Source organism: Centruroides vittatus, unplaced genomic scaffold, assembly GCF_030686945.1.
Source record: "Centruroides vittatus isolate TY-2023 unplaced genomic scaffold, ASM3068694v2 contig_18, whole genome shotgun sequence".
NCBI lineage: Eukaryota > Metazoa > Arthropoda > Arachnida > Scorpiones > Buthidae > Centruroides > Centruroides vittatus.
In genome coordinates, this window is record NW_027121101.1 from 6,592,849 (window position 1) to 6,614,994 (window position 22,146).

Sequence of the window (22,146 nt, forward strand, 5' to 3'; positions counted from 1 at the left end):
CTTTTTTCACTAAAAGAGCTTATCCTTCTCAAGTTATCTTTTAGTATAGAATAAAATAAAACTAAAAGTAAATGAGTCTTATTTAAACTTACTCTTTCACATTTTTTTCACCTATGAACTCACAAACTCATAAATCTGCCTATAATTATTTTCCTTATTTTCCACTGCACCATTTTTTTAACCAACTTAAACTTAAATTTTCAAGTGAATACTGTAATTAAGGCATTTAAAATAAATGTAATTTTATGCATTTCATTTTAATTGTTTTTTCACTTTTCTCTACAATATTTGTTCAATGTTCATAGAACTTCATAGTTCATACAAAATACTAATAGGATATTATTGAAAAATATTAAAAAAAGTGTTGTACTAAAAGTGCTAATTGTATTCATAAATGTGAGCTTATGTTTGTGTTCTTTGATCAATCAATAATCATTAGCACTCTTTATTAAGTGTTTTTAAAACACATGTTTATGTGTGAAATACACGAATTGTGTTTATTATTAATCTATTTTATAACGTTTAAATATTTATTACTTTATTATGTAAAAAATTCAGACACAGTATTCAGAGTTCAGCAGGTCTATACTTTAGTATACTGAGCTTCATAATACATTTGTTGTACTAGACAAACTTTTTTTTTTTTTTTTTACCAAAATTAGCTTAATTTTGCACTATTTGAAACTTTTTTGTTTAAAAAAAAATCTTTTAATCACTTTGTTTTGAACATTTGTTTTAAAACAACAATCCTACAACATGCAAACATGTTAAATGTAAGTTTTTAATAATAAAGAACATTATATTATACATTCACAATTTTAGAAAATTATAAATTTTTATAAAATGAAGAAATGCATTGTCAAAAAAAGAAAAAAAAACAAATTAAGAATTTATTTGTTGCTTCAGAAATTTTAAAATATTACATACCATGATCATATTTTAAATGTGTGCAATTTTATAAACAGACTGAAAAGAGATTTTAAATATAAAACACAATATGCATTTTTTTAAATAAAATAAATATTCCAATTATCTAATATGAGCTTCCTATAAACAAAGAGAGATGATTACTAGAAATAATAATTTATAACAATAGAAAAATCTTTTATAACAATTAATAGAAATATCATTCAGTTAAAAACTTAAATATTTAAAACTTTTAAAGCATAAATCATAGAATCCAAAATATCTTTGTATCCAAGAAAACTGGAATAAAAATTTGCTATAATTCTTTGTATTTTTACAAATCAATGCTTAAGAATAAGAAAATGTATTTCATAGTAATCATCTTAATTACTGCATGTTATAATAATATATAACTTAATTTTTAAATAGCTTTAAAAGCATGCAAAGATTACATTATATTTTATAATCATTATTTTACTATTCCATATTATCAAATAAATAAAAATGAATCAAATCAAAATAAGACTATCACACTGATAAATGAAGACATGAATGAATGAAGGTGTTATGTTACAATCATTCAAAACCTGATTGTCCTGCATAAGTGTAATCTATCCATCTCTTGCATGTGTGAGGTTCCCCTGTTGATGGGTTTTTCTGATTGACACTAGTGGCCTTAATTTATACAGCCTTTTGAGCCTTCTTTCACCAAATGTAAGTGATTACATTTGGAAATTTCTGACACCAAGTAGGTTATGCCTGCTACTCAAATTTTTGTGGATGGCAATAATGTGGCCTCATATGTGAGACTAGGGGTAAGAGATGGGTTAGGAAATGACAAGATTCAGTTGGAAGGAGTCACTGAACACAATTAACTACACTTAAACATTTATTGGATGGCACAAGTTTGTACAATACATTACACATGTAAGTAAGACATAGTATTTGCATTTATGTGCATTTTAATCGTGGAGAGAGAGAGAGAGTTCACAAATTTCGATACCTTACAAGTCCAAACTAGAAATCCCACGTTGAGGAATGCCAAAATTTAGTCCTCGATGTTGAGTAATAGTTCTGGAGAGTAGTAGTACACAAGCAGAAGGACAATGAGAAATCCAAAGGAGGCAAACAAATGAAACTGCAGACAGTAAGGCATAGATCTTAAAGGGATGAAGAATGAGTGATGACTGACTAAAATTGACCATTCTTCATCATATTCAAGGTTGCAAATTCCTTACTGATGACTAAAAGTTGAGGGAAAGGTGTCACTATTGACTCTAAGAAAGCCTAAGCTGACAATCTCTCAACTCAGGAAGTTGACTTATACTAGCTTCTGATGAGGTCATTTTCAGGTTGTTTTCCTTAAACTTGTTTGATTCTCACACATACCACTATCAGATATCTCAGAAATTAAATAACACTAATAATACTCTTTGCAATATACTATTTTGTGGATATATTTACACTGAAATAATTATGTAATAAAAACTTGAACATCAATTTACTCAAAACTTTGATATTGTAACAAATCATCATCATCTATTCTTGCCTTCAAAATATTATTGCAATAGAGTTGACACTATGTTTTTGGTATCAAATGCTATCAAACTATATCAGCAAAAATGAAAGACATTCTTTTTAATTTCAAATATTCCAATTATACATGCAAATTCAAAAATTAAAAAAATATCTAGATTAAAATATAAATTCAACATTTTGATTTTGCAATTTAAAAACATACCATATGCAAATTTGGATTTGTAGTCTTACTGAAAAATTTACATGATTTAGCAAGTCCAATACCAGGGAGAGATGGAAGATAGTCACAACCAGACAGAATACACATGTAACGGAACTTATCAAAAGTAAAATTTTCAGAATGTAATCCCATACATTTGTAAAGAGATGTTGCTTCTATCAGTATTCCTGATCCTCCGCTGTCCATTTTAAAAATTACCTAAAGATAAAAAAGTTAATTTTGTTACTAAATAATAAAAATACATCTTCTAATGATACATAATTTTGTTTTTATTAAAAAGTTTATACAGATTCACAAAATAAATTAATCAATTTAAGCCAACTTTTTATTTTCTAAGTTTTCAAAATACCTATTGGTTTAGAATTATACATTCATATAGCATCATATAGCAAGATACTGTTTGTTAAAATAAAATTACAGAAATTCTTTATCAGAAAAGAATGCATAGAGAAAATGCAAAAGTAAAGAAACTAAATACCTACAGCATTTTAGCATCATTTATTTGTTCTTTTTATTTTAGGATATCACATTCTCTAAACTGATAGTCCATGTAATGATATTTTCAGTGTTTAAAGTTAGTTAATAATATATAAAAACTTCCAATATTGTTTTAAAAACAATATTGAATATACAGTAAAGTAATGAACAAGTAACAAACAAAGTAATAAAAAAAAACATGTATCAGACATATATTTGTCTGATACATGTTTTGATACATACTCTCTTTGTTTAGTAAAGTTAAACATTATCATCTCTGCACTCTTAATTTATTCCAGAAGGTTGCTCAAATGCCAATCTGTTCAGATACAGAATTAATTTTTTTCATAAGAAATAATGTAAATTAAATTAATCCTTTCCAGACCACAAAAATACACTTATAAAAGAATTTTAACTAGAATTTAACACAAATATAACAAGAAGTTTACAAGCTTAACACGCATAAATCATAATAAAAATCCCCCAGAGTTATAGATAAAGATAGAATAAATAGAAATTTATTCTATCTTTACCTGTAACTCTAAAAAGTTGATGGAATATGTGGAAGGTAATGAAGAGGGTGAATAGGAAGAGAGATGTTATTGTCATTTTATTTTTAAATTATTATTTTTTCATTTAATTTCTGTTGCTTATTACAATTATATTTTTCTATTTTATTTTTCCATACTTCTCCTATAACATTATCTTGTTTTATTTGTAGTTATTTTAACTTTCTTTTTATTCTTCTACTTTATATACAGTAGAGCATCGATTATCCGACTCAATTGGGGACTGGGGTTGGTCAGATAACTGAAAAAACGGATAACCAAAAAGTATGAAAAAATACATTGTTAGTATATTAGTATATCCCACATAATTAGTATATTAGTATATTGCTATTAACCTACTTCGTGTTGAATTTTCATCGATGTTAAGCCTAACAAAAGTTTTTTTAAAAAATAATAATCGTTGCTATTGTATCGTTAAAAATTATTCCTTTATTTTGCACAAAATAAATACAGTACAGTACTGTACTGTTTATTGAAAAATACAGTATAAAACGAAAAAAAAAAAAAAAAAAAAAAAAAAGGATATATATTCGGGTTACATATTTTACATAAAGTAGGCCTATACATTAGAAAAAGAAGTCAAAAATTTTCTTTTGCTTCACAGCTGACCCTTGTTTTTTTGCCGCTAAATCTCACACACGTTTTAAAAACAGCAATTGGATAGCGTTGTTAAATAAAATTAAGCCTCGTTTAAATACTGGCCTCCCTTTCATGGTCGAGCCAGCGTTGCCAGCTAAAACACGCAAAAATTTAATAAAAATAATATTAAAGTAGCCAAGACATAACCAAATATTGTAGCACCACATCACTAGCAGACATTTGAATTTGCTGACTAGAATGCAGTTGGTTAACCAAAGTGTTGGTTGATCGGGGGTCGGATAATCGATGCTCTACTGTATATTTAAATTTAATTGCTACCTTTAGTATATTGTGGTTAATTTTTTCTTTTTCTCTGTACAGTATTATTTTTGCTATAGACTTCAGTAATGATATTGTTGTTAGTGTTTTCTTCTCTGTTAAATGTATTTTAAAGTAATTTATGTCTATTAATTGTTTTTGAATCTCACCTTACAATTCATCTTTTATAATGTTTTTCTAGTGTTGTCTTCTGGAATTTTGTTTTTTATTTGGCATGTCTTCATATTCTTTAGTTGGATGTGATTAGTCATTTCAAAAAATATAAAATATCTTAGTGTTGAAACCAGTGTTGTGGAGTTGGATGTTTTAGAGAGGAGTCGGAGTTGGTAAAATTCTTTTGACTCCAGTGACTCCTATCCTGAATTTTACTGTTGGTAAAATGTAAGGTACGAAAGATACTTTTTAATTAGTATCTAAAGAAATTTCTTAGAAAATGAACATTGTGATAAATTTAGACATCAAAATATATTCACCTATAAAGGCCATTTCACACCAATTTATGTATATTGCATGCAACTTGCTCTGTACTTATAATTTATACAAATATTATCACATTGTTAGAAAGCTATATTCTCTATATAACAGACACCAGGCTAGGTATGTTTTTGCTATTACCCAATAAAAATTACAAAACATGGCACAATACTCAACTGACTTTGAATTTTTAAAAAGATATCTTAAACTTTATATTATATAAATTATATTAATATTTGTTTTGAATAGCTTATATGCTATGCAAATCAAAATTATGTGAAAAAATTAAAACTGTAGCATATAAACAACTCAAAAAGCAAATAACTTTTTTAATGTGCTAGTGTATCAATTAATTGGTTTTAGATACTGGTGCACAACACAATCTGCAATCGAAAGAATGTGCTTTCCAGGTGGTGTTTTAAGAAAAAGTGGCCCCTTCATGGACATTATCAATGAAAATAAAACCTGGGAAACCTGGCCAACCCATCATCCCAAGTGCAAACCTGAGCCACTTTACCACTGTTTAGGGATGGAATCTGCTTAGCCACTGTTGCAGTATGGGTGTTGGATGGAGAAGGAACACAGGTGGTTCTATGTGGAAAACTTTTTGCAGCAACCTTGACCAGGATTTGATCTTGGATTCTTTGTGGCAACAGCTGTACTGCTGTCGTCTAGCCAGCTTTCAAAAGCAATGAACATATATAATGACATGTATAAACATTTTAGTAGCTCAGAATATACATGTAAAGACAGCATCTGTACGGTACTAATAATAGATAATAGGATCGCTAGATCATTTTAAGGGGAAAATGAGAAATTCTAGTCTTGTATAAAATAAAATAATAAAAAACAACTGTTAAAGGGAAAAAAAGAAAATGAGTTTCTAAAATTAAAAATTCCCTTTTAGATATATATTACAAATAAATATATATACAGTCGATTCTGCTTAATTGGGACACATTGGGACTAATCCATTTGGCCAAATTAAACAAACTAATAATAAATTCTATAATAAAATATGTAATATGTAGGTAAATAAATAAGTAGGTAAAAATTAATAATTAGGTACTTTTTTTAATGTTTTATTAAACCAAAATACAAAAATATTTGTACTATAAATTTGCCAGACTCACGACAATAGATAACTGATTCACATAATGCTAGTGTTGCCAAATATTAGTAGTGACGTGTACAAGAGTTGACCATTCAATCCATTCCTGATTGAACAATTTTTCTTCCTTTCCTTTTAGTTATAACATGTTCTAACTAAAAAGGGAGAAAGAAAAGGGTTCGTCCAAAAGTCATTTGCAGTCTTCTTTGAGCACAATTTTCTTTACTTGGAGACGGACCACTTCAGCAGGAGTGTCCATAGAATCTGCCAGCTTGATGCTGGTCTGAACGATTGGATGGCTGCTATCTGAATCTATACGTAATTATGCACACAATACCTTCCAAGGGAACTCTAGCTGTCTTCGAACTCAGTTGAGAGACCTCAAAAAATTGTCCGGCAATCTTTGTCCCTTCGCTTTTAAGAGGATCGTCTGGTCCAATCCAGAGAAGGGTTAGTAACTTGCATTCAGGTCTGCCTCAGACGAAATCCCTGTGTGATACATCCCGCTATGCTGACTCCCTTCCGGAAGAACCAAATTGCCTAAGCAAAAGACAAAATTACTTTGTCTCTGCCAATCGTTAGGCTTACACGACATTAGTGTACATAATGCCTACATACTTTTGGAAGATTACTAAAATACAGTAGAACCTCTATTATCTGGATTTTTGATTATCCGGATTGTTCAAAATAAACAAAAATTGTACGAATTTGCTGATTTGCCCTTGGTGAATTACGACACTGTTTATGTACGTACTGTACGTGATGGAATGCATGGAACAAAATTTTGAAAAGACCATTAGTAAATTCCAGTAACAGTAGAAAGTGGTGTAGGAGACATTGTGGAAGCAATAGCACAAATTTCAATATATGCTGAATGTGACAAAGAAAATGTAACCGAGTGGTTAAATTGCGATGCGAACAATCCTGGATTCCAAATTTTGAATGATGAGGAAATAATTAAAGAAATATCTACCTCAGATGAACAAGATCGAGAAGACGAAAAGATTTGCGAAGTAAGAGATATTGGTCCTACACATTCTGAAGCTTTTCGATGCTTAGATGTCGCCATGAAGTGGTTTGAAAGCTAAGAAGAGTGTAACTCAGGACGACTTATATGTGTTAAAAGTATTCGCGATTTAGCAGCTTCAAAAAGAACAGCTAGCTTTACTGGTAAACAAAAATCGTTAATTGAATTTCTTAATAAAAAATAATTTAATATTGAAGCTATATGTAAATCTAGACAAATAAAAATTATTCATAATATATGCACTGTCAATTATTATTATTTTCAATTATCCGGATTTTTTCTTATCTGGACTACCTTCATCCCCAATTAGTCCAGATAATAGAGGTTCTACTGTATATAAAAATTATTAAATTCCTTTTCTGCTACTGTCCCAATTAAGTGATTAAATTATGTATTAATCTATTAGTTTGGTTTCCATTCTTTGAGATTTGGCCCAATAAAGTGGCTGCCTCGATTAACCAGTGGCCCAATTAAATGGAATTGACTGTATATATAACATAAATATATCAGATCTTTGGCTGTTTTAATTTTCTTTAGAAAATTAAAACAGCCAAAGATCTAAAAAAATTATACATTTAATGTAGTCTTCAGTGAATTTGTAAAAGAACTTTTAACTCGAAACACATCTGCTTTAAACTGAAGAGGAACATATTTAATAAAACAGTAAAGCCAAAAAAAGGTCTATCAGTGTCCAAGTGAAAACATTTCAAAAAGTGTGATAAGTCCTCAGACTAGAAGCCGATATAAAAGCTTAATCACCATTAAATTTTAAAACAAAGAATATCTTTGAAATTTGTTCTTGAAAGTTCCACCATGTCATTATGTTGTTTACATAGTTTAAGTTTAAGTGCAAATACAATAATAAGTTTAAGGTATGGCTTTGAAGTGCCAAGCTTATCTTTACCAAAGAGAAACTCCCAAGAAAAATTTTGACCTTTATTTCAGGTGCCATAATTTTTATTTAATGCAATATTTTATTATCTTGGATGCTTTTCTTTGGATATCAATTGTTTGTGACTAACTTTTTCACTGCCTTCTATAACATAATTTGGTCTTAAAACAGTCAATAGAAACACAATGAAAAAATATACCCAGAATCTAACTGCAACAAACTAGAGGAAGAAGTAAAAACTGTAAAATGTAATTAATAGGATTGTTACAGCTTATTATTCACCGGTTTAATTTCTTGGGACAGGATTGTATGCATCTGTTATCATAACTGGTATATTTTGCTAAAAGGGAAAATTGGTTTTTACAAGAGGGTAAAATAGAAGTAGTTGATGAGTATAAATATTTGGGTGTATTCTTCCAGTCCAACGGTCGTTTTTCTAAACATTTAAAGTATATTCATAATAAAGTGAATATAGGAATAGATAAGATTATTAAGGCATGTGTTGCTGGTAGATTGGTACAGTGGAAAGATAAGTTAAAAATGTTTGAGGCTTTTATACAGTCAGTAGTGCTATATGGGTCTGAGGTGTGGGGTTTTGATTGGAAAGATAGAGATGATAATCTACAAATTAATTTTATTAAGCGTCTATATTCATTAAAGAGATGGATTCCATCGTATATTATATATTTGGAGTTTCAAAGGGTTTCCCTTTATTTTAATATAATAAAAAGTAATTTAAGATGGGTTTATAAACAGGCTGCTAGTAAGCTTACTGAGTCGGCTAAATTATTATTATTTTCGTTAAGAATAGCGTGGGGTGATCGTATTATGTCTTTGATGCAGAAGTTCGGTTATCGAATGGATCCGACAATGGTCAATGAAACTATTGCCTCTGATATTTTAATGCGGCTTGCGATCAATTATGTAAACGAATTTAAAGATAGAGCGGCCAACTATAAATATAATAAATGGTATCTGGAGGTTTTTAATGATTGGGGGTCGCTGACTTATTTAAATATGGAAAGACCATTTTCTATGATTCAAGCAGTGCTACATGTTCGTTGTAATACATTTAGACGAATGAGTTCTCCATGTATCGAGTATTGTGAGTTCTGTGATTCTTGCGTCAATTTTGATGCTTACCATGTGGTAGCTGAATGTAAAGTTTTAACTGCAGATAGACAAAAGTGCTTTGGAGAAGATTATTTGTCAATGCAATCATATAGGCAATTGTTGCAAGACCATAATAAATATTATTGTATTTATAGGTTTATTACTAAGATAAACGATCAACAAGACTGATTTGATTGGAATAAGCTATTTTCTACTCTTTCTTTTTTCAGAAGTTTGTCCAACAGGTGGCGTAATTACAGTATTTAAGAGGACATCTGGGTGTTGGCTAGTTGGCAGCGTTTATGGTCGGCGCTTTTGGGCGGTTATTAATTAACACTTTACTATTTTTCAGGTATTTGTTTAATTTACTTTCTTTTATTCTTCTTTTTATTATTACTTTTAGTTTTATATGCGTTGACCAATCGCTGCCACTTTCTTGTTTTGTGTGTTTATTTGTTATTTGTCATTTTGTTTTTTGGGGGAACATTTATTGTCTTTAGTAGGGATGTGACGCGAATAATTGTATACCTCTTTATGTTTATAGATTGATTGTCACATGTCTCGGGTAGAAGATATTGTAATTGTATTCTTATACTATTATGTATGATTGTAATATTTTCTTGTTTGTTCACTTATTGCCCGTACATACAGGGCTTTCCTTGTACTATCAAAATAAAAAAAAACTGGTATATTTTTCCCAAGATTCATAATTTAAAATTCTATAATATACTTGAGTTTAGTCAACTGTTGGTTGGATATTAACTTCTTGTAGTACCATAGCTGGAGCCAGAGAAACTGTTTTGCAAACCAATTTATTATGTCATTCAATAATCAAATCATTGTTCTTTTCATTTATTGTACTTAAATCTTTTCTTTAAAATTATTAAATTTAAATCAATTTTTGATAATTAAGTAATAAAAGCTGAATTTGTCTGGCTTATTAAGATGTATGTTTCTTTATGTACTCAAAACTTTTTCCAACCATTTTTTTTATTCTCACCATCAATTTTAGTACATTTTATACAGAAATTTTACATAAAAATATTCAGATACCTAGTGGTAACTTCCTTATAACAGGAATTATAGTGTGACAGGTTGGAGTAGGACTATTTGTTTACTCACTCCATCACACTGGTTGAAACTGCCTTTTTTAAATTTGTGTTTTGAGACACTATGAAGTGTTGATATTAGACACTAGACCTTTTCCACATCAATTTTATGTATGTCAACAATAGTATAAAAAAATCAGTGTAAAGAACATGTATCAGATATGTCTAAAAGAAAAAATTTTTGTAAAGAGCTATTTTGTTAATACTATGTATTGATAAACATTGTTAGCCAATAGATGAGGGGCACTGGCCCAAAACACTTATTAGAACTTGACACAATTAGTTTCAAGACTGTAAAGTACAAAACAAAATAAAGTGGATGTGGAAAAGTTCTAGTCTCAAAATACTAATTAAAAACAAAAGTTATTTTCTAAATAAAATCTCATAATAGCCAGGAAAGTTTATGCAACTTATTGCAGGATTTTTTATTCATTTTTTGCTAATGCCTGAAGAAGATCAAGTATAAAATGGCCAAAAACATTAATAACATATGATATAACAGCCTAATTTATTTGTTGAACTGTTAAAAAGATGTAATTGTATACTCTGAACAATATTCAAGATTTGTATGTTTTTGAATGTTTTTTAAATTTAAAAGAAAGTCGCTATGCACTTTAGAATGTACAATAAGAGTTGATTATGAAAATAATTGCAATGTTTATTTGAGATATATTTGTATTATCAATTGCAAATTAAATTTAAGAATTTAAAAATTTTTTAAACTAAAATACTTTGTTTGTGATAAAAACAAAGTATTACATCACGTAAATAAATTAAATACATCAATAAATAATTATTTTTTCAAAATTAAGTATTTTTTTTACCTTTTCACATCCAAATAAGATAAGATCAGAATCTTCTGTAATGATTATTTGTGCAATACCACATTTATTTAAATAAGCAAGTTGTGCATCTGCTTCATATGGAGCAACAATACAATCGATTCCTTTTTGTCTACATGCCTATGGAATAAATTTTAGCTTTATGTTTTAATATTATAAATATAGAATAATTTGAAAGTTGAATTATTATTTACTTGTTAGTCAATCAGTATCTAAAATAATATATATTAGAATGTTTGTCGGTATAATATTTGAAAATGATTAACTTTGATAAGAACTATTTTAATAATCATAATTTCTAACATTTTATTTAACAACTACACAATTTTTAGAAGTTTGTATTTGGAAAATACAAACTTCTAAAAATGATTGTGATATATGAAAAATAATTAATGATATATGAAAATAGATTGAATTCTTCCATTTATTCAAAAATTTAAAAGTACAAAAATTTAGTAACATCAGTTATAATATTTCGTAATGTACTATAAAACATATTAAAATTGTAACATAGTTTTATTTATAAATGTAATCATAAATTATAAAATCAGAATTAGAAATTTTGCTGAGAAAATTAACAAAATTATTTCAATATCTTCCATCAATAAAAAAAATGCACCTATTAACAATTCTACCTTCTAAGGATGTAATCATCATGCAAAAATGTTAAAGTAATCATTACTGTAATATTCATACAACTACCACAAAGTCTGATATACACAAATCTCCTCCCTATTGCCATCTGTTTCATTACCATATTTTTGTGCATTTAACACATAGTTTGTGATATACCACACAGTATAAACCACAAAGAAAATTGCTAGAATAAAAATAAAGCCTTTGCATAACATGCGCAACTGTATATCCTGCACCTGTAAAGCAGCAATTGCTCCATAGGAAATCTTACTGATTATTTCAGATGTCATTCTCTGGTGCCAAATAAAAATGCAAAGAATTTTGACTGTTTGGCAAACTGTCTGGTTGACATGACCTGCCTGCATTTCAGGCCACCAAAACCACACAGGACAATTTATCAGCAAAATATGATCAAAGTTAGATTAACATTCACAATTCATACCAGGTTTAACCCCTTTCAAATATTTTAATGACTTAATAATAAAAACAACTTCAATTTCTTAAAATAATGACAAAAATCTTTCCTATTGGAGCTCACTTATACTGAATAATAGTTTCTCTAGTACTTTTTGGGCAATCAAGCCTGTTACCAGAAGAGAAACAACTGACAGACTGATGGCAAAGTCAGATATTTTAAATAACTGTCAACATTTTGAAATTTCTTATCTTAGATAATCTATTATTTGGAGCAGTGTAACTTTTTTTTTAGTAAAGTGGAATATTTTTTAGTCAAAATTAATGATGTAACGAATATTCGGTTACTACCCAGTATTCGGCCTATTTGGCCTATTTTTCACTATTCGGCCGAATACCGAATATTTAAATCACTATTCGGCTGAATACCAAATACCTAAAAACAGGAGTAAGAAATAACAAAAGCACAGTAAATTAATCATTTTGGTAACTTTTATTAATGCTGAAAATGAAACTATAATTATTAAAGTTAATAAGAAATAGCATCTAACTCTAGTATTAAATTATTTCATAATTGAATAATAATATAGCCTTTATCTAGCCCGATATCTTATGGCATTGATGACGTGTAGGTTAGAATGTATGGGGCATTAATATTATTGTTTAGTTAATTATGTTATATTCGTATTCGTGTATATTTTAATATTTTTACGATATTTTGAAATGATTTACGAAACGTTTTATTGAAACTTATCGTATTTAATGAAAGAATTATTTATCTATTTCTAGAAGATGAGTAACTAATATATAATTTATTTTATATATAAAGCAAAGGAGGAGCATTTTTCATTATATGCAAAAGATAACATTTGAAATCATGTTAATTTTAAAAATATTGACAAAAACAATAGCAACAAAATATCACAAAACTTCACAAATAGAAAACCCCCAATAATATATTTGAACTGTTCCACAACTGGGCAGAAACTAGACCATATGTCCCCACTAAAGTATATCCTTACGGCACTATTCAGTCTACAAATACGTAGTAAAAACAAAATTTTAGAGTTAAAAAGATCGATTGCAAATAAAATAACTTATAAGTTATAACTTACATCTAAATACCAACAACTGCCGAATCATAGCGGGCTATTTACGGTTATTACATAAATTATAAACCAATTCGGCACTAGAGGTAGACGTTAGGCTCCATCTCGTATTAACTTTAATAATTATAATTTAATTAATTAATTTAAATAATTTAGACCTACTGGAAGAAAAAATCGTAGTGACAGTGGGCCAATAGAGAGCAGAGTGCGCGATCCTTGCCATAATGCGGTTTGCGTGCCAATTTTCGTACTTGCGTTAATCAAGCCGAATAGTTTGGCCGAATATTCGGCCATTCAGCCACACTTCTGGCCGAATATTCAGTATTCGGCCACGCTTCTAGCCGAATATTCGTTATTTGGCTGAGGCCAAATATACTATTCGTTACATCACTAGTCAAAATAAATAAAAATCAATATTCTGCTGAATGGAAAAATTTTACATTATTTGCTCATTTTGATACATGAAAAGCAGATTAGAAATATTCTTATTTCTAACATAGATTTAAAATTTTTATTTGGTAAATTAAGTTATAAAACAACTTGCTTAGGAAGATTTAAAAGTCCTGGTTTTACCCATTGAAGCACTTGACTTCATTTTCAAACACTATAATTTTTAAAACTTAAATATTAATGAATGTTGAACATTCATTCTAATTGTAATGTTAAAAATATTAAATAATCGTTAGCTATTTCATAAGTTCCAAAACCTGTAGCATTTGAAAAGCTTCAAAAAATGTTAAAAAGTTTTTAAGTTAGTTTTTAAGGAGTTTATAGGACGAGGGTGCTGAAGAAATCCCCAGTCAGCACCATAAGTAACTGAGGATGGTTATAACATATTTAAATATGTCTGGAAGTGACGATCAGACTGGAGGCTCAAGCAGCGTAACTGGAAACACATCCAACACAATAAGCAGGAGTTGCTGCTTTAAGCCCCACTCTGGGCAGATTCTTTTCTTCCAGAATATCTAAATTATTTAATAAATATTAATTTAATTATAATTATTAAATTTAATAAGAGATGGTATCTAACACCTCCCTCTAGTGACAAATTATTTAGTAATTAATTAAATATAATCATAAAAAAGTAGCCCGATTTAATCCAGAGGTTGTTTGATTTTTAAGTTAGTTTATTATCTTGTATATTACATTCATCGAGTAGCTGGAAAAAATACAGTAAAATATCGCGGATAAGACGACCTTCAAATAAGACAATGTATAAATTTTCGTCAAAGTTTTATAGTTTTAGCATATATCTGTCCTATAAGACGACCCCCAAACTATCAACAGCCTATGAATTTAGTTTAGATCAGCAATCATTATCTGAATAATAATACTGTGTAGCGTATATGGAATTATGTCCTATTTGTAATTTTTCGAATGATCAAAATTTATTTTCTTGTATCTGGTGATTTTTGCAAACATTGGCACTAATTTGGGCATTCGGGTAATGACCTTGACTATTTACAAAAACATCCTATGGGCTATTCTATTTTATGCACATACCCTACTCTCTTCTAGTAAATAATTACGGTTTGCCTGTCTTTTTATAATGGTTTTAATTTATATAAATTTCAATCTAATAGTTTTGTATCTGTCCTATAAGACGACACCGGATTTTCAGGGCCATTTTTTATGATTCAACTATCGTCTTATCTGCCGAGATATACGGTATGTTGTTTCTATTTGGTAAATTTAATTAACTAATTAAAAAACACTGTTACAAATTCATTTCTAAGCTAAAATACAATAAATGAAATATTGTCCAAAATAAAAGTTTTAAACTTACAATAGGCTTAAAGCAAAATTTTAATAAATTTAAAATGTTCATTCTCAAACATTAAATTTTCCTTTAAGCCCTAAAAAACTGTGTTTTAAAAATTTTAAAAGTTGAATAAGATTGTTAGGAATTTAGTGATCAGATTTTGCTTCAGAACATGCATTAGCACAGAGTATTAGTTTCTTTTTGAAAAAGATGGATTTAACTCATTACATTAATCTTATATTCTTTATTCAATATCAGAGAAATATGTAATTTTGTTACGGAATATTGTGACAGTTATTTTATAAGAGAAAAATATTAAATTTTTTATAGCTAATAAATCTGTTGAGGTACAGGATCTATTTTATGATTTGCTTCTATGATTCAGTATCAGATCATTATTACATTACCTCATATATTATAATAAATTAAAATATAATACAAATATTTCAAAAAAATAAAATAAAATGATAATAATACCAAAATAACATCATGTGCCATTTCAGGAGTAATATCAACACAACGCTGAAAGCATTCTCTGGCTTCTTTCAATTTGCCTTCACATAAAAATTCTTTTCCTTGAATTTTATTCTTGTTTCTTTTTCTACAAATCAATAAAAATTAATTTCAAATAAAACTGTAGTTAAATACTATTGGTTAATATAAAAATTATCTTCAGAAAATTTTTATTTTTTTGTATATGTTTTCATTCTTGAGATGTTTCTAGGATTTATGCTCAATAACAGAAATTTACAAGTAAATAATACTTTTATGTTGAAAAAATTTAGACCAACTAAATAAAAAATAAATACTGTATAAATAATTTCATAGCAGGTAGAATGAGATCACAAAAAAAATCTGAAGTATCAGGTCAGTCCATAAGTTCGTGCGTATTTTTCGTAACGACGGTCGATTTTTTTTCAATTTTTCATTTAAACGCTCTAATTGCTCACAATACATTTGAGCTGTAATTGCTTGATTAGGTTCTAACAGCTCAAAGTGAATTACACCCGACATATCCCACCAAACAGACAAAATAATTTTTTTTGGATGCGACCTTTTGCAGTCTGTTTTGGCTGCTTGTCGCCATCTATCCATTGTTTTTTTCTCGTCACATTATTATAGAGGATCCATTTTTCGTCTCCGGTAACCAGCCTACCAAGAAAAGGTTCTAAAGCAATACGGGATAAAAGAGACGTGCAAATGTTTACACGTTGTTGTCGGTTAGCTATTGACAGTTCGTGCGGTGTCCATTTTCCTAGCTTTGAAACTTTTCCGATTTGTCGTAGGTGTCTATGAACAGTTCCGTGGGATGAATTTAAACGTTCCGCAATTTCGTCAACTGTTAAAGATGGTTCTGCTTCAACTGGTGCAGAGAGAGCATCATCATCAAAGTCAATGGATCTTCCAGTACGAGCCTTATCCTCCACACTAAAATCATTGTTTCTAAATTTTTCAAACTACTTCTGCGCAGTCCTTGCACTAATTACGATTTGATTATGTACAGTATTTATTTTTTTGGCTGCATTTGTAGCATTCTCACCACTTAAAAGTAAAAAGTATAAAACATGTCTTTTGTATTCGTCCGTTACTTTCATTTTAATGAAAATAAACAACTGAAATGTTCACAATTCTGAACAGTATTATATGAATGAGATCCAATTTAACACTTCGGTGTAAAAATTATCACATTAGACTGACATTTTTAACAGCAAAACAAAATTTTTCTCGAGGTCATAAAAATGCGCACGGACTTATGGACTGACCTGATAACTTCAGAAATCTTTAAAACTCCTAAACATACAGAATTTTAGTATACATAAGATTTATGAAAATTTACAGTAGAGAACTATTAATGAATAAAAGAATTTCATCATGGATATGAATATAGTATTCAAATGAAAGTCAGAATATGGATGGAAAATATCCCACAAATTGTATAGTTATAACTAGTTGTACTTTGAGATAACTTATGTAAGAGCATGCCATCCATATAATCACACTGTCCATTTCTCAGAGTTTGAATAGATTCCAGCATCATTTAAACCCCAAAACTTCCTGCATATCAATGCAGTAAAAGAATTCATCATCATCTCTGCCAGACAACTCCTACAATACCACTAAAGGGGGAAAGCTTACACTAAAGTCTTCTCTGAAGATTGTGATGTTTCTGGAATAGCAACAATATGACAACAAATCAATTTTAAAAGCTACTCCATCACATTTAGACAAGTTGAGGTAATTAAGTCCAAGTGAAAAGGCGAAAGGCTTTTCTGTATGATATGGAGATATTAACAGTTTGTAACTAATAATATCCTGCTACTTCTGTAGTTACTACAGTATTTTGAATGGAAGATTTTTTTACTGTTTTTATATTCAAGATCTATTGCTGTTTAACTATTATATCTGCAGGTTGTTAAAAGATAAAGATTCACATTAAGCATAGAAGCTAAGTAAGTTGTCAAAAAACTGGTTGCCCAAACAATCTGTATAGTTTTTATAAGTGTTCTGTCTTATTGATAGATAGGATAAATATCTTAATGCTGATGATTATTATTAAGCATATGACATTATGACCATAAAAACACACATACATGAGATGGCACTCTAACTCATGTAGCCTCATGTAACTACAGTCCTCAGTCCATTTCACCATTGCGTTTGTGTGGTGAAAATCCCTAAAGTTTGATATCAACAAGCTCAACCATTAGATCACTTCAGGGTTGCCTCATTAATGACTTTCAAGCCTCTGTTACGAAATAAATAGAACACTCCTCTGCAATATGATCAGTAGTCTGCACAGCTCAATGGGCAGAGCGAGGACGATAACATTGATCATTTATGTAAGAGGAATGCACAAATTCCTTGAGCTGTCCACAGTCTATTAATTTGTGTCCAATATTTTCTTGGTAGTTCAAAGCCAGGTTATTTGGTAGTAGGATCCTCTACCAAATGTTTATTTTAAAGTTATATGAGGCCCATCTCTGTCTCCACTTCTCCTCTGGAAAGATGTCATTATGACCATAAAAATACACACACATCCTAAGTCATTATATATGGGTAATGTAAGGTGAATGAGGATATTTGTCGGAACGAAGTGACGACTAATACTTGACTTCATGCATTCCTTGTGAACATTATAACTCTAGAATGAGTCATCCAATCTTGATGAAATTTTCTAGGACGACTCATCATCACTCAAGGAAGAACTGATTAAAATTTCAACTCTAAAAAATGATCCATTTTTGTAGAACTGGAGATAGGGGTCAAAACAAAGATCGCGTTTTTCTTCATTATGGATCATTTTTGAGAGTTGAAATTTTAATCAGTTCATCCTTGGGTGATGGTGAGTTGTCCTACAAAATTTCATCAAGATCGGACAACTCATTCTAGAGTTATAATGTTGGCAAGGAATGCATGAAGTCAAGTGTTACTCGCTTCCTTCACGCACGTGTAGAAGCGTCAGCTAGTGGTCGGAAAATATGACAAGCATTAAAACGGTAATTTTGAAAGGTAAATGTTATCACTAACTGGATACACAACAACAAATATAAAGAATCTTTGTAGAATAATAAGTTAAAAAAAGTTTTCTTTTTAAAATGTGGAGCAGCAGTGATCAATATTGATGGCTTTATGATCCATTCTCTCCTTCGTCTTCCTATTGTTAATACGAAGTTTCAATCTCTAACTGGAGAAGCTGCACAGAGATTCCAGATTGAGATGAAGTCGCTCAAATTCATCATCATCAATGAAATGTTAATAATTGGTGCAAGAATGCTTTACATGATCGAGAGAAGATTGAGGGAGATAAACCTTGAGAAATATGAGCCGTTGGTGGATTCTTTATCTATTTGTTTGGTGATTTTCGTCAGCTTCCTCCTGTTAAAGATACTCCTCTCTACTCGAGTGTTTTTTACAATGTAATGTCCCAACAAGGTAGGGACCTTGTTGGAATATTACATTCCATTCGCATTTGATTTTTTTGAGAAGTTCATTGAACTTAGTAATTCTCATAGACAAAATAGCACAGATAGTTCCTTCACAGATGTCTTACAACATCTAGCTTCGGGTGATTTCTCTGATACAGATCTGAACATTCTGACGACAAGAAATCGAGCCTATTTATCCAGAAATGAATTTGATCAGTTCCTCAAATGGCAGTAGAGCTATGGCCAACAAACGAGCAAGTTAAACAAAGCAACGAAGACTACTTGCAGTCAACTGGATGCCCTCTTGCTTATATAGCATCTGAAAACACTCCAGATATTGCCCTGCCTTCGTCCAAAGATGACTCAGCTCTTGGTCTCTCCAAGTATTTGAATCTCTCCGTTAATGCCAGAATCATGCTGAGAGTCAACTTATGGGTGCAAAGAGGTCTCGTCAATAGTTCACTAGGAACTATACACTACATTATATATGCTCCTAATGCTTGCTCCCAGATAGTTATCAGGGACCTTTCATCTATGGTAATCTGTTTCCAATAATCCCCATAACACACTCTTCGAACGATGGCAGTATATTGCCATCTCGTAGACAGTTTCCCCTTACCTTAGCATACTTGACGACTATACATAAATCACAGGGATTAACTCTTCCAAAAATCAAAATAGATATAGGGAAAAAAGAGAGAGCTATCGGTCTTACCCATGTTACATTGAAAAAAATAACTGACTCAGTATTTTTAAAGAGTTACAATAAAGATCGCTATGAGTCAATATGTAAGTCCAAGGCCCATAGTGATAGAATTTCGTGAGATGTTGGTATAGCAATTAATTAATGGCTTATTCTGACCTTATATTTGTACCTTTAAATGATCCAATAGAAATCATATATATTGTTGAGAATGAATGATTCTTTGTTTCTTTTTTCCCTCATAATCTAGAAAATAAAGGTGCGAGCAGCTTTGTTCCGACTACACCAGGTGTCGCCAAACCTTTATCCCTTAGGGGCTATTTTTTCAATAAAATATAGTTTGCGGGTGACTATGAATATGGACAAACAATTTTAGGATTTTTTATAGATATTTTAATAAATAATTAATAATGATAAATAAATAATGATAAGTTTTTATTTTTTCCAGCCTGTACTTGGTTTATTCATTTTAAAATAATAGGGATAAATATTAATAACATTTAAAACAATAATTACTAAACTAACATACCTGCTTCTGTTCGCTGTATGAATAAATAAAAAAAACTAAAATTGAAAGTAAATTCAAGTGCACAAACAAGGAGTAACAAGTGGTTTGAAGCCAGGGGCTGTCACGTTACTGTCTGACACATGATTTTGCGCCATTTTATGCGATTGCCATTTATATGCGCATGCGTTGCGACTACAATTAATTTAAAAGTTAACATTCATTTGCATTGTTCATCGGGATAAATACAAACAGTATGGGTACGTTGCACAGACAGTCTATTATTGTAAGAATAAATTACCGAATTAAGATTTTTAAACATTAATTTAAATGAAAGCAAATTGTTCAACTTTAGCTTCGCGGGCTACTTTCAAAACCTTTGTGGTCGACCGGTTGACCGTGGTCTACGTGTTGGCCATCCCTGGACTACACGGTGATACAGCATTATTTAACCAGTTTGCTATATATTTTTGACACAACATTTTCTGATACATGGCAGGGGTTTGTTAGAAGGTATTGGAAGCCAGGGCTAAGGCATGGATCTTATAGTTCCAGTAATTGTTCTCATTGTATTATTTAATTGTGTCCACCAGACAATTATAATTACTATTATATCAGATTGGAGCACAATATTCAGCTGAGGAATAGACAAAAGCCAACGAAGCAGGCATAGGGTATGGGCATTTCTGCCCCACGTTGTCTAGTTTGTTGATAAGATTAATTCTTATGGCAATTTTTGATTTTAGTTTTGATAAGTGCTGTGTATATGTAAGGCTACAATCCAATGTAACCCAAGATAAGTCAGGTTAGGACTATGATCTGGAATTTTATTACATAATTTGATGTTGATTTTGGCACTGGCCTCTCTATTATTTAGATGAAAACAGGTGAAGACAGATTTATTAGGGTTTGGCTTCAGTCCCCAGCTATGTAGATAAGTTTCCAATTTTTCCAAATTGGTACTGATGACCTTTTCCAGTTCTTGGAAACTATGATTATGGGTGACTAAAGCAATATCATCTGCATAGACAAACTTTTTGCAATTTAGTCTAGGTAAATCACCAGTATAAACATTGGAGAGAGTGGGAGAAAGAATGGGCCGTTGAGGCAAGCCATTTTGTAAGATTTTATACCTGCTTTTTTTTTCACTCCTAAGTTTACCTGAAGCTTAGGGTTTTGATAGCATCTGGTTTAATATTCTTAGTATAGATTTTCGGCAAATAATTTTCTTATTTTTAGTAATAATCCATTTTTCCACACTGTGCCATAAGCTGCTGAGAGGTCTATAAACACTCTACCTGTTCGTAGATTGTGCTCAAAGCCTGTTTCAATACAGTTAGTCAGTGTGAGTACATGTTCACAGTAGCTACATCCTTGTTGGAAGCCAACTTGTTATGGAGGCAGAAATGGTTTAATTATTGATGTGATTCTTTGCAATAGTATACATTTGAATAACTTAAGGTATGCAGAAGAGAGAAATTGGATAGGAATTTTTTGGGTCATCTGCTTCTTTATGGAATTTTAAAATAACAAGGATTTTTGGCACAAGTTTTTGTATCAGTTCATTATTTGAAGAAAAAGAATAATTCCACCAAATAATAGTAGTTTTCTAATAGTTTTTTAAAACATTTTTCCTTCATTTTTTTTTCAATGAACTTCACAAATATCCACAGATGTGCATGCTTGGTGTGGCAGCTAAATAAAAGTGTTTTGGTTTTTTTGATAAAATTTTAGATAAATCCTAGCCTCTCTGGTCCCTAACAACCAGCTACTAATTAAAAGCTAACATTTGATTTCATTCAATAAATTTAATATTTTGATCTATTTGTATAGTTTTACATTTGAGTTCTCTGAAAACATATTGAATGTACAAATAAAAACATACAAATTAAAA

The 22,146-nt window shown here is 30.1% G+C and overlaps 1 protein-coding gene across 2 annotated transcripts in view; it reads right to left on the reverse strand.

Moving 5' to 3' along the window:
* The window catches only part of tos (Exonuclease tos), an 81,470-nt gene that overhangs the window by 33,971 nt on the left and 25,353 nt on the right, over positions 1-22,146 (reverse strand). For both annotated transcript variants that reach the window (XM_067263906.1, XM_067263907.1), the window contains exons 3-5: positions 15,596-15,719; positions 11,180-11,317; positions 2,648-2,863 (exon numbers count right to left, since the gene is read on the reverse strand). In XM_067263906.1, the coding sequence (XP_067120007.1) occupies positions 2,648-2,863; positions 11,180-11,317; positions 15,596-15,719 (478 nt within the window). The remainder of the gene's footprint in view (positions 1-2,647; positions 2,864-11,179; positions 11,318-15,595; positions 15,720-22,146) is intronic.